This window comes from Suricata suricatta, chromosome 8 (assembly GCF_006229205.1).
Source record: "Suricata suricatta isolate VVHF042 chromosome 8, meerkat_22Aug2017_6uvM2_HiC, whole genome shotgun sequence".
NCBI classification, from domain to species: domain Eukaryota; kingdom Metazoa; phylum Chordata; class Mammalia; order Carnivora; family Herpestidae; genus Suricata; species Suricata suricatta.
Window position 1 is genome coordinate 127,091,435 of NC_043707.1, and position 13,747 is coordinate 127,105,181.

General features: G+C 52.0%; 1 protein-coding gene across 1 annotated transcript in view; it reads left to right on the plus strand.

The window, feature by feature from the left end:
- Positions 1-13,747, plus strand: part of KIF17 (kinesin family member 17) — a 39,287-nt gene that overhangs the window by 23,464 nt on the left and 2,076 nt on the right. The window contains exons 9-14 of the mRNA XM_029945886.1: positions 503-559; positions 789-875; positions 1,953-2,164; positions 3,679-3,910; positions 10,627-10,885; positions 11,916-11,986. Coding sequence (XP_029801746.1) covers positions 503-559; positions 789-875; positions 1,953-2,164; positions 3,679-3,910; positions 10,627-10,885; positions 11,916-11,986 — 918 coding nt within the window. The remainder of the gene's footprint in view (positions 1-502; positions 560-788; positions 876-1,952; positions 2,165-3,678; positions 3,911-10,626; positions 10,886-11,915; positions 11,987-13,747) is intronic.

Here is a 13,747-nt window from a genome sequence, read left to right on the forward strand (position 1 = left end):
GGGGGGGGCGGTGCAGGGGGTATGGAGGCAGGAGGCTCTGCCAGGTGTGCACCTGTTCTGCTGACGGAGGGATACCTATTTGGGGGATTTGCTGAGTTGCCATGGTAACACTGAGCTGAGCCGGAGGAGGCCTTGGCCCGTCCTCCCCCTCGTGCTCCTGCGGAGGGTGGGGGTGTCAGTGGGAAGGCAGCTGCGATTCAGGGATTCCCCCCCCACCCCGGGGATCTGGTGGGGCCGCTCTCCCATCCTGCCCCTTTGTCTTGTCCGATGCCTTCTCCCCTGTCCGTCCTCTGCGGTGTTTTACTTTTTCTTCCTCTTCTCTCCCTTTTGTCCTTTTTCCTTTCCTTTGTTCTTTCCCTTTTCCTTTTCTTTCCTGCGTGTGTGTGTGTGTGTGTGTGTGTGTGTGTGTGTGTGTGTAAAGAGTGCAGGCCTTTGAGGTAGACAGACCGGAGTTAAATCCCAGCCACACCACTCAGTTGTGTGACCTTGGGCAGTCACCTTTCTGGGCCTTGGTTTCCCCTTCTATAAAATGGGGATGCTGACAAGAGCTTCACCGGAGGTAGCGCAAGCAAGGAGCACAGAGAGCATACTCCCTCCCCCTTTCTCTCTTCCCTGTTCTCTCATTTCCTCACCCCTGCTCGCCACCTGTCCCCTCAGCTGTGACAGGCAGGAGGAGGTGGGTGCTTGATGAGGTGTGGGGCTGGGGGTGTGGGGCACTGAGGGGCAGTCAGGGAGCGGAGGATGATTCTGGCCCACTGTCCCTCTCCGCCCCCCCATCCTCCTGCAAGCACCCCTCCCTGACGGATCTGCTGAGCCCCGATGAGGGTGACGTTAGGTCTGAAGCCAAGACGGCTGACTACCTCCTGCTCAAGACTGTGAGTTCCTCCCTGGGCCAGACCCTCCGGTGGGGGGGAGCAACCCCAGGAGCCTGGATCTTCCCGTGACATTCCGGGCCTCAGTGTCCTCATCTACAAAACAGGGACCATGACCCCAGCCCTCGCCCAGCTTATCAGAGATGGCCCGTGTACAATGGAGAAACCGTCCTCTCTCTTATTATTGATGTGATTAAGAGGCCACCACTCAGCAACTTTCTGACTTCCCTTGGCCTGAGAAGCCCATCTAAAGCACGAAGGCCCACTCTGTGTTGAGGGTGAGGGCTGCAGGCAGGGGCCGGGGTCCCCCAGGCACTGGCAGGGGCTGCCCAGGTTCTGTTTTGAAAACTGCTGCTTTCAGGGTTAAGAAAGCACAAGCGGCCACAGGGAATGAGGGGAAGGCTTTAAATCTGCCCCCATGTGTGGGGAGAGAAAACTATCCGGCAGCTTCCAGACAGGGTCACTGGGTAGGAGCCGGCACGCTTCAGGTTCTCAGCAGATGGGAGATGGGGTGGCCAGGGGAGCCCTGGCTGTAAGGTGACATTGAGGTGGGACCCGAGCAGGAAGAAGGTGCCAGGGCAGAGCACCAAGCCAGGGGGAGGGCATGTGCCAAAGTCCTGTGGCTGGGAAGATCTTGGCTTTCTCAGCAACAGGAAAATGAGGCCAGAGAGCAGCAGGATGAGGGGTGGGGGAGGCAGGGGGAGGCACATTGGGCCCTGAAGGCTATGGAAGAAGCTGGACTTAACTGCAAATGCACTGTGGATCTGTAAAGGGCTCTATTCAGGAAAGGGCTGGGATTGATATATATTTGGAGAAAATTGCCTGGCTACCACGGAGAGCCTGGATCTTCAGTGGGGGCGAGGGGGCAGTGAGATGGAGACTGTTTCAGGGAGTTGGAAGAAATGGTGGCAGTAGGAACCCAATTGGGTGCATTTTTGTATAACTGGGTGCCTCCAAGCCAGAAGCGATCCATCCCAGGCCACAAGGGGCCCAGATGCCCCCATCTGGGGTTGAGGCCACTGTGGGCTGTGTCCAGGGGCCAGCCCCTCGGCCTCCACCTTGGTTTCTCTTTGTGCTCAGGAGGTTGACCAAGGTCCAGAAGTGGCCGAGGAGGTGGTGTCAGCAGCAGAGCCTGGTGTAGCGGCCAAGGCTGGGGCCCAGGTGGCCTCGGAGGCTCAGCCTCAGCCCTTGCTGGTCATGACAAGTATGAGAAGGGACAGTGTGGGCGTGGAGGTGGCGGTGCTGACCGATGACCTGCCGCCCATCGTGAACCAGCAGCAGGTGCTCGCCCGGTAAGTGCTGCTGCTTGGGGCTGGTGGGCCCCCGTGGCCGGGCAGGACAGAGCTGTGCCCTGGATGTGGGGGTGGGGGTGCCCACAGAGTCTTCACCGAGCCCCTATCCAGATCTGAGGCTGGAGAAGCCCTGATCCTCTGTCCAGGAGCAGAGGGGCAGGGATGGTGCTGATCGCGGGGTGGGCAGGGCTCTACTCAGGGAGCCTCACGGGCACCCCCAGACTCCATCGGGCCGCTGCTCCAGGAGAAAGGGAAGGGACTGAGTCTGCCTGGCGTCCGCAGGCCTGGCCGTCAGGTCTCCAGGATCCCAGGGCAGGGTGCTACAGGCTTTCCTCAGCTCCCAGCGAGCCTTCAGGGCCCTCCTGATGTCAGACCTGCTCACCCTAGGGATCAGCCACCCCAAGTGCCCTCAGACGCTGCCAGCCTGGGGAGCTGCGCTTTCTTAGCTCTACGCAAATCACTTCACATTTCCGAGCCTTGGTTCTCACTTCTGTAACCGTGAAGCCCACCTCTGTGACAAAGTCAGCACCATGGTCAGGGGCTCAGCCTCCAGGGTTCAGAAGTGAACTGAGCACCAACCACATGCTGGGTGCCAGGGCTCAAGAAGAATGAGCTGCCGACTTGGCCTTCAAGGGGCTCACGGTCAGGGGGCGGGGAGGCAGATACCCAGGCCCAGGGAGAGCCAGCTTCCGTAGCCACGAGCAGTGCGGTCGGCTGGCTCGGTCCGTCAGCCTCCACCACTACCTTTCGTTACCACCTGGGGCCAGCTTTTTTTTTGGGGGGGGCAGCTTTAAACGTCCCTGTGCGTCAGCTTCTCAGCGACAACATGGACGATAGAGCTCCAGCGAGCTTGTTGTGAGGGTCCGATGAGACAGTGCCTGCAGAGACCCAGCGTCGGTGCCCCGGGAAATACCCGGCACGAGTGGCCGTGTTCAGGGTGTGGTCTGGGGTATGGTCAGGGAAGGCCACTTCTGTTTCTTCGAGTAGTTTGCTTAGCTACACCTGAGTGAGGTTTGCAGGACCCGTGCCTGAGGGCGGCGTTTGGGGTACAGGGGTGCAGCCCAGACAGCATGAAAGCGCAGCGCCGGGGACAGACAGCCTGGCTGTGTGGAGGAGCTGGCTGGGGGTGCCGCAGAGGGGGTGATGAAGCGCCGTGTCCCCAACGCGTTGAATGTTGCACCCAACCCAGGGCCACTCTCATCGTGCGGGTCACTGGGGCGCACGGCCATGAGCCTGCTGTGCTGGGGGGAAGCCGGGGGCTCTGGGAGGCCGCTGGCGGGTGGGTTAGCTCTGGGTCCGCAGGGAGATTCTCGCCCATCCTGTCGTGCAGTTGGGCGCACAGGCTTGGAATTGGGCAGATCTGCCCGGAACCCTGGTTCTGACCCTGGCCGGAGTCAGAGCCTGTGTCTGTCTGCACGAGGCGTTGTTGCAGGGACCCCACGACGTGCTGCGGGACAGCCAGGGCGCGGAGATGGCCACGTGCGGTCACGTGTGCTTGCTTCTCCGCGTGGCAGTTTGCAGCTGCTGGAGCAGCAGGTGGTCGGCGGGGAGCAGGCCAAGAACAAGGACCTGAAGGAGAAGCACAAGCGGAGGAAGCGGTACGCGGACGAGCGCACACGGCAGCTGGTGGCCGCCCTGCAGAGCTCGGACGAGGACGGCGGGGACTGGGTGCTGCTCAACGTCTATGACTCCATCCAGGAGGAGGTGCGCGCCAAGAGCAAGCTGCTGGAGAAGATGCAGAGGAAGGTGAGGCCCCAACCCTGCCCGCCTCCCACTCCACGCCCAGGTGGGACCAGGCGGGCATTCGTAGTTCAGTGCCTGCTGTGTGCGTGCCCTCCCGGAAGCAGCGGCGGATGCGGCTCTGCTGAGCTGGGAGAGTGTGTGTGACTGCACAGCAGAGACACCAGCAGGACAGTGCCAGCCGGTGAGAGGGCTCTGTTTTTATTTTTTCATTATTTTAAAGGCTTTTTATTTATTTGAAGACACAGAGCCTGAGTGGGGGGAGGGGCAGAGAGACAGAATCCCAGGCAGGCTCTCAACTGTCAGCACAGAGCCCGATGCGGGGCTAGAACTCACAAACCGTGAGATCATAACCTGAGCTGAAACCAAGAGTTGGACGCTTAACTGACTGAGCCTCCCACACGCTCCTTTATTTTTTCATTTTGATCCAAGTGTAAATGGACGAATCACAAATGTGCAACTTAATTCATTTCTACAAGGTGAATGCGCCCATGAACCCAGCACCCAGATCGAGGAACCGAAGTTCCCCAGGCCACCTGGGTGGCGGGCAGGGAGGTTCTCATGGAGACGGTGACTTCCGAGGCGGGACCTGAGCATTGAGAAAGGCCGGCCCCGCTGTGTGTCGTGGCCAGAAGGAAGAGCCTTCCTGGCCCAGAGGGGCTGGTCCCGAGCCTGTTAGCGACTCCGGGAACTGAAGGAGGTGAATGTGACTGAGCACAGGGAGTGAGGACAAGACAGAGAAGGCCGAGTTGCCACCTGCTTCCCTCGGAGCGCCCTCGGGTGCCCTGGGCCCCATCATGTCCCCCTCGGCCGTCCGCAGGGCTGCCGCTCGTCCCCACCCGCACCACCAACCGAAGGGTCTCGGCAAAGTGGAAGCTGATGCTCTTCACTCTTTGCACCTCTGTAGTTTTTAAGTTTTCTTGGCTATTTTCATGCTTTTTCTTTTTCTTTTTTAAGTTTTTTATTTTGAGGGAGAAAGAGAGAGAGGACAAAAAAACAAGCAGGGGTGTAGCAGAGAGAGAGAGAGAGAGAGAGAGAGAGAGAGAGAGGGAGAATCCCAAGCAGACTCCATGCTGTCAGGACAGAGCCTGACCAGGGGCCTGAACTCACAAACCGCGAGATCATGACCTTGAGCCGAAGTTGGATGCTTAATGGACTGAGCCACCCAGGTGCTCCTTGTGCTTTTTCTTAATACCTTTTTAATGTTTTCAGCCAAATCTGTTCTTCTCAGGATGTTTTGTAATTTGATCTATATACCTCAGTTTTTTTTTTCAGTTCATTCTGGAGTTCGGCTAATGTCTCATTTTACATCGTCTTCGCTTTTTTGTCCATTTCCACTCTAAGTGTTTGGATTGCTGACTTGAAATGTCCCTATGTGTGAATTTACAGAGATTTTGTTCACACTGGGATGCTGGGTTACACTTCGGTTCTGCGTACTTGTGCTTTGGGGGGGAATTTTCTTCTGCTGAAATGCTTTGATTTTCGTTTTCTGTTTCTTATAGTACCTTTGAGTAGCTCCTTCTGCTCTTTTCTGTTTATTTTGCAATGTCTTGTGTTTTCTGCACTCTGGGGACCAGTGGGAAGCAGAGGTGAAGGTCCGGGTTGCTGGCTAGGTTTGCTCAGTCGATAGCACACTCTTCTGTTCAGAGAGTGAAGTGCAGTGTTAAATAGACTTCGTTCCCTATTGCTGCCCTAGCTCGCACAGCACCACAGACAGAGTTGCCTAAAAGAACAGCTCTGCGGGCCAGCACCCAGCTCCAGCATGGGCGCTTCCTCTGCTTAGAATTCCAGAAGGCTGCAGCCAAGGGCTTGGCAGGGTCAGGTTCCTTCTGGAGGCTCTAGAGAAGAATCTATTTCTAGGGCACCTGTTGACATGATTCTGTCCTATGTGGTTGTAGGACTGAGGTTCCCATTTCCCTGCTGGCTGCCTGCTGATGGTCATTCTGCTTCTAGAAGCTGCCAGCCTTCCCAGCTCATGGCCGCCCTGAAAAACAGCCAGGGCCATCTTGCCCTACTCTTATCTCCTTCGTCTGAAGCATTTCTTCTAAGGCCTGTCCTCTGCCTGCCTCTCTGCTCCCCTTCGGCAAGGCTCATGTGGTCACACTGGGTTCACCTCGCCTTAAAGTCAACAGATCAATAACCTTAATTCCATTTGCAAAGTCCTTTTCACTGAGTAAGGTAATATATTCACGGGGGTGCCTGCGTGGCTCAGTAGGTTGAGCGTCCGACTTCAGCTCAGGTCATGATCTCATGGTTCGTGGGTTCAAGCCCTGCATTGGGCTCACCCCTGTCAGTGCAGAGCCCACTTCAGATCCTCTCTCTTCCTCTTTCTTCCCCTCCCCAACTCATTTTCTCTCTCTCTCTCTCTCTCTCACACACAAAAATAAGTAAACATTAAAAAAAAAAAAGATAACATACCCAGGAGCACACACCAAGGGTTGAAAATCAAGGGTTGGAAATTCCAAAAGTTCACTCTGACTTTTAGGTTCTCTCTCTCTCTCTCTGTGGGAGGGGTGAGTGTATCTTTTGTGATTTTCTCATGTTTCTGCCGGACTTTTCATTCCCACCTCCAGGGGCCTCCCACCTCTCAGCACCCTCCAGAAGACCTTGCAGAGACTCACCCCTCAGTCTCAACAGAGATTTGCAGAGACTGATCCATATTCTAGTCCCTTCCCTTGGTTTTGCAGCATCAGATCTATTGTTTGATATTTTCCTGCTCAGAATGGGGGTTTCTCTTTTGGGGAATGATTTTACCCCCTCCCATCACCCTGCCTTCCCCTTTTCACACTTTCCTGGGCGCTTTCCATGCCTCCCTGCTGTGGGGTGGGCCCACGAGCTGTCTGCTGGACTTCCGGTATTTCGAAACTGTTGGTGTTCACTGTCTTCCGGTCAGTAGGCTGGGCTCAGGGTGGTTTTATTTTCTCTCCTTGTTCGGGATGTTGTTTCATAGGGCCTATCTGGAGAGATTCAGATTTATCCCTGTCATTATCCCCAGGTATCTAGAACTTTTTTTTTAATGTTTTTTAATTTATTTTTGAGAGACAGAGAGAGACAGTGTGAGCAGGGGAGGGTCAGAGAGAGAGAGGGAGATAGAATCTGAAACAGGCTCCAGGCTCTGAGCTAGCTGTCAGCACAGAGCCCAACTCGGGGCTCGAACCCACAAACCGTGAGATGATGACCTGAGCTGAAGCCAGATACTTAACCAACTGAGCCACCCAGGTGCCCCTCCAACAGTCCTCTCTTGATGGACGTTTGGATTGTCTTCCAGCTTTTGCCAGGAAAAAGTGCTCTACAGTGAGTAACGTACACACACTGCTTTTGTATTTGGGGTAGGTTTACTTTGGAATCAATTCCTCCAGCTGGAATCAGTTGCTGAGATGAGAGAAAATGCGTATGTGACTTCGAGTAGCTGTTGCCAATGTCTCCCTGTGGACAATTCCCTTTGCGTGTCCACAAGTCCGCACCGGTGCGCGCGGTCAGGCTCGGCAGTCAGTGCCCCTTCTTACTGTCGAGCTAGGCCGGCCATTCCTTCCTCTGTTTTAGGGACGGCTGCAGTTCTGACCTGGGTTCCTTTCTTTTGCCCATTTTCCCCTTAGGGCGCTGCTTCCTTTCCTTCTCCACTCCTGAAGCTCCTTACAGCACGAGTATTGTAATTTATATTGGGGATATTCATATTCCTTGGTTTCTTCCTCTGTGATGTATGTTAGAAACATTTTTGTTCCAATTTCATTTGTCTTTTTACTATGCTTTCTGGTATTTTTGCCCTGCAAAAGCTTTTCTTTTTAAGCTTTACTTTGTCAAATTAATTGACTGTTTATTATCGCATATAGATTCCGAGTCACCGTTGGGGAAGTTCATTTTTGTTCCCTTCTAGAACTTGTACTTTCTTTTTTTCTTTTTTACATTTAAATCACTGATCTACTTGGAATTTATCCTGGTGCATGTGTGGGGAGCTGATTCAATATTAAGCGTTCTGGGTGTCTCTCCAGGATTCCCAGCGCCGCATTTTGAGAAGTCTGTTTATTCTCCACTGACTTCAGCTGCTGCCTAATTGTATGCTAACATCAGTATAAGCTCTTAGGTGTATCTCTGCTTTTCTATTTATTTCTCTTGATCTGTCTATTGATGTATGAGTGCCAACCACTTTATTTAAAGTAATTCAGGGGCTTTATAATACGTTTTGTCATTTCACAGGACTAATCCGCTGTCAGTGATTTTCTTTTCTATCCTGCATATTCTTTCTTGTTTGTTTTTTCTCAAATGAACTATATGAACAAAAGTGGGGCAGTGCAAAAGAAAAGGGGGAGAGAAACAAAGACAAAGATTGATGGAACTTTTGGAGGAATCATGTTATATTTATAAATTAGCTTGAGGGTATTGATACCCTTATGAAGTTGGATTTTCTTGTCCAGGGACACGATATATCTTTGGTTAGTTCAGATCAATTTTTGTGTCACTCAGGACTGATTTATATATTTCCTCACATAGGTTTTGAACATACTCTTGTTAATTTCACACATAAGTATTTTATTTGATTTGCTTTCCTCTGTGGGTTATCCTCTTCCATTACGTCTTCTCACTGGATTTTATTTGTAAAGTGAAGCCTAGGGCTTTAAAAACTATCTTTAGGGGCTCCTGGGTGGCTCAGTTGGTTGAGCATCCGACTTCGGCTCTGGTCATGATCTCACGTTTGTGGGTTTGAGCTTCACATCGGATTCTATGCTGGCAACTCAGAGCCTGGAGCCTGCTTCCGATTCTGTGTGTCCCTTTCTCTCTGCCCCTCCCCTGCTCATGATCCGTGTCTCTCTTGTCTCTCAAAAATAAATGTTAAAAAAATTAAAAAAATAAAAAGTATCTTTAAACAGTCATTAAAAAGTATCAGTCAAGTTAAAAAGTATCTTTAAACAGTGAAATAGAAGGGAACACCTTTTAACTCACTCTATGGGGCCAGTATCACCTGATAACAAAACCATACAAAGACTTAACAAGAAAACTACAGACTAATATTTCTTATGAATATAGACACAAAATGCTCCACAAAATTCTAGCAAATCAAATCCAACAACATGAAAAAGGATTGTACATCATGCTAAAGTAGGATTTATCCTAGGAATGCAAGGTTGGTTTAGTATCCAAAACTCAATTGATGCAATATACCATATCAATAGAATAAAGGACAAAACCCATATGATCATCTTAGTAGATGCAGAAAAAGCATTTGAAAAAAAAATCAACATCTGTTATGATAAAAACACTCAGGAAACTAGGACTAGAAAGAAACCTCTTCATTCTGGTAAAGGGCATCTATGAAAAATCCATAGAAAACATCATACTCAATGGTGAAAGACTGAATGCCTTCCCCCTAAGGTCAAAAAGAAGACAAGGATGTCTTCTCTCACCACTTCTATTTAACACTGGGCTGAAGGTTCTAGCCAGGTCACTTAGGCAAGAAAGTGAAATAAAAGTCATTGAGTCTGGAAAGGAACAGGTACAAGGATTTCTGTTTGCAGATGACATCGTCTTATGTAGAAAATCCTAAGGAGTCCACTAAAGAAACCAAACCTAACTACTTCAGCAAGTTTGCAGGATACAATATTAATAAGCAAAAAGCAGTTATATTTCTATATACTTGCAATGAACAATCTGCAAATAAAATTAAGGAAACAATTCCATTTACAACACATCAAAAAGAATAAAATACTTAGGAATAAATTTAAGAAGTGCAAAACTATATGCCAAAAATTGGAAAACACTGTTGAAAGAAATTAAGCATACCTGAATAAATGGAAAGACATCCCATGTTCATGGACTGGAAGACTTAATCTATTTTTTTAAGCTTATTTATTTATTTTGAGAGGCAGAAAGAGCATACAAGTGGGGAGTGAGGAGGGGCAGAGAGAGGGGGCGGAAGAGATAGAATCCCAAGCAGGTTCTGCACTGCCAGAGCAGAGCCTGACACAGGGCTCAAACCCATGAACCATGAGATCATGACCTGAGAAGAAATCAAGAGTCAGATGATTAACCAACCACCCAGGCACCCCAAGAAATGGAGCATTAATTGCCCACTCGTGTCCTACCAAATATCCTCTCCTTTCAACTGGTTACATGTGATGACCATTCCCATGAATTTGAAACATCCTCTCTTACTAATCAAACTGTTACCTGCTCTTTAAGGAAACAGACTGAGTCTTGGGGCTCAGGGAGAGCATCGTTACAGTTGCAGCTGGGCGTCACCTGTGACCAGGGCAGGAGATCCCAAAAGGCTGGAATCCATGGTCAAGTCAGGGTGGGTCTGACTCTTAAGCCAATATCTGTCACATTGTAACTTGACCGTGACAGTGGGAAAGCGTGCACTGAGTCTGAGAATTTATGCCTCTGCTCCCCTTAGGAAAAGGATTTATACAGTTCTCTGAGATCTTTTAGGATGTGGTGATCCAGTGTTACGTGATAGATAAAATGTGTTTGTGTGGAATCGTCCCCGAGAGCTGGCATGGAGGGGGCAGGTCCTGAGAAGCAAGTCCTTCTCCTGTTTTCTGCAGGGCTGTGGACACAGTAGGTACTCATTTAGTGCTGGTGGACAGATGGAGGCGGGCACGGGTGTCTGAGCGGATTGGCGAACAGATGCCTGAGGCTGGAAGTTCAGGCAGCGGGTGCAGAAGGTGGACACCCGGTAAAATGGCTTGCTGTCCTCCCCGCTCGCGATTGTCACCCCTCGATTTCAGCTTCGGGCAGCGGAGGTGGAGATCAAAGACCTGCAGTCGGAGTTCGAGCTGGAGAAGATCGATTACCTGGCCACCATCCGCCGGCAGGAGCGGGACTCCATGCTCCTCCAGCAGCTCCTGGAGCAGGTGCAGCCTCTCATCCGCCGCGACTGTAACTACAGCAACCTGGAGAAGATCAGGCGCGAGGCCTGCTGGGATGAGGACAGTGGCTTCTGGAAGATCCCTGAGCCCAGCATCGTGAAGACCAGCCTCCCAGTAGGTCAGGCGCTTGGCTGTCCCCTCGGTCCTCCCCGCAGTTTGCCCTCCTGCTGGCTGTGGGCGCAGCAGGCCTGGGGCGCCGGGCTCCAAAGCAGTGGGGGCCTGAGAGAGAAGTCGTGTGGGTTGGAATTCAGGCTCCACTGTGTGACCCCTTTGGGACTCAGTGTCCTCATCTGTGAAATGGGGATTAGTAACTGCACCTTCCATAGCGATTGCCGGGTAGCTTGACCCATAAATGCCCATAAAACCCCCAGTGCCATGCCCAGCACGTGCCGAGTGCGTAGTACATTTTATCACTGTGACGATCGTCCCCCAACATTATCCCCCAACAACCCCGTGGAGGACAAAAAGTTTACATTTCAGGAGATAGAATCTCAGAGTGAGTGACTTAGCCAGAGTCCCAGGCAGAGCAGGGAGTTGTAGGACCCAGGATAGGACGGGGCTGTTCAGAGTTTCAGGCCTGGTTCACCTTCTGCTTTTGCCACTGATTTCCTGTGTGATCTTATGAAGGGCACTGTTTGTCTCTGGGCCTTGGTCCCTGATCTTCACAAAGGAGGGGCTGGTGAAGGTGGTCGGGAAGGTCCCTCCACCTCCCCGAGTCTCAGGAAGGTCAGACTCTCAGTGATCTTTCTCCGGCCTCACAGCTGGGAGCACTCAGGGAGCATCAGAGTCTTGTGTCCCCTGGGGCCCCCGGTGGGCCTCCCCTGATCAGAGAACGTTCGTTCAGGTCGTGCCTCCCTGATGCTTATGGATGGCACTGACACTACCCCTGCCGGGGGGCCAGCCAGCTCCATCACCCAGGGTTCTTCCTGCCCCCACCAGCCTGCTGTGTTGCTGGAAGCAGGGGAATGGCTGCTTTGACATCTGAGCCCTCCTGTTGTCGTTTCCCAAAGTCAGGGCTGGGAAGTGTACTCCCCTGGCCCCGGGCCTCAGCCAGGCCTGACCTGCCAGCCCTGGGGACATGCTGCCGCCACCCTGTCCTTCTGGCCCTCAGACCAGGCAGCAGCCACTTCAGCTCTTGTTTCTCATAGCAGTTCCAACAGGGCCACAGAATAAGGCCTTCCGCAAAACCCCTGCTGCAGACAACGGTGAAGCAGGCATGGTAAGGGCTCTGGGGAAGGGGGGGGGCGGGGGGGCGGGGCAAGGCGTGGGGAGTGGGAGGGGCTTCATCCCCACCCTGCACTGGGTCACCACAGGGCACTGGGCTGCTGCTTTCATCCCTCGGTCCTTGGATCTGATGTCAGCACTGGATTCTAGAACTTGTGGCTGATCTTGACCTTGTGTCCAAGTTAACTGTTCCCTTGGTATATAGATAATCCCATAGCTTAGATTCAAACCCTTAGTACATGTGGCTTGGTCACTTTGTGGCTGAGATGGAGAACCTGCTTATAGAAGAGAAATCCATTGGTTTGAGAATCGGCAAGACCATAAATTCCTTTTTTCCTTTTAACATTTTTAAATGTTTATTTTTGAGAGAGAGAGAGAGAGCACGAGCAAGCAGGAGTGGGGCAGAGAGAGATGGAGACACAGAATCTGAAGCAGGCTTCAGGCTCTGAGCCGTCAGCACAGGGGCCAGTGCGGGGCTGTGAGATCAGGACCTGAGCTGAAGTCGGACGCTTAACCGACTGAGCTGCCCAGGCGCCCCTAGACCGTGAGGTTCTTGATCCGGGCAGGGTGTTAATGTGTGTGAGCTGCCTGTTCCACGATTTCCCTAGAGGCCTGTGGGAGTCCTGGACCAGTGGTCATTTCTGTCTTGCTGGTCTGACAGGGGCAGGACGGTCTGAGCCCTAGGATCCCCTTTTCCTTCTTTACCCGATGTTTTCCTGGCAGAACACCAGGGGGTGTTAATTGCCTTGGGTCGGAAAATGGTTTGCATCACAAATGTAAATTTATTCATCCTTTTATGTAAGGTTTTAGTACACAATTCTCAATTCCTTAAGAGATGACCACAGATTTTGGTTTCCTACCGTCATGTGAGAACATTAGGCCCCAGCGATGCATCTCTGTGTGCAGAAAAAGTACTGCAGTGCTTAAAAAAAAAAAAAAAAAGACCTAAGCAGGAGGGTGAGGCCGGGCGCCCCGACCCGGCACCGCCTGCGGCCCTCGGTCAAAGAGACCGGAGGGGAAGCAGGTGGCTTGAGGCAGCCTGTCCTGCTGGCGAAGGACAGACGCTTCGTCTTCAGTCCCAGAGGCCAGGCCGTACCTTCTGGTGCCCTGGATGCTTGCTGGAGTCCTGGGACCAAAGGGCCCTCAGGGATCCATGAAACAGTAATTGGGATTCTAAAGTCACTTTATTCTCATATCGTCCATGTTTTGTATGACAACAAATATACCTCCTCAAAGCAGAGGCCAGAAAACCTTCCAATAAAGCGCCACACCTTCCTGTCTGTTCCTCTACCTGGCGGTTCTGCTGCCCTTGGAATGCTGGCTTCAGACACGGGCAGGCCTTTGCTACATGGCCAGAAAGATGGCCGCTGGCAACGGGCCATCCAAGAGGAAGAGACCCAGTCTCTTACCGCATCTTAGCCAACACTTGTGGGGAGATTCTGATCAGCTCTGCCTGGGGGAGGGGCTTCCTCTTGGACCAATGACTGTGTCCAGAAAAAAATATTTTTTAATGTTTTGAGAGAGAGTGCACTCGCACGCACACAAGTTGGGGATGGGCAGAGATAGAGGGAGGCAAAGACTCCCAAGCAGGCTCTGTGCTGAGAGCACAGAGTCTGACATGGGGCTTGAACCCATGAACTGTGAGATCATGACCTGAACTGAAGTCAGATGCTCAACCGACTGAGCCACCCAGGCACCCCTGGAAGATGTAGTTCTTTCTTTTCTTTTCTTTTCTTCTCTTCTCTTCTCTTCTCTT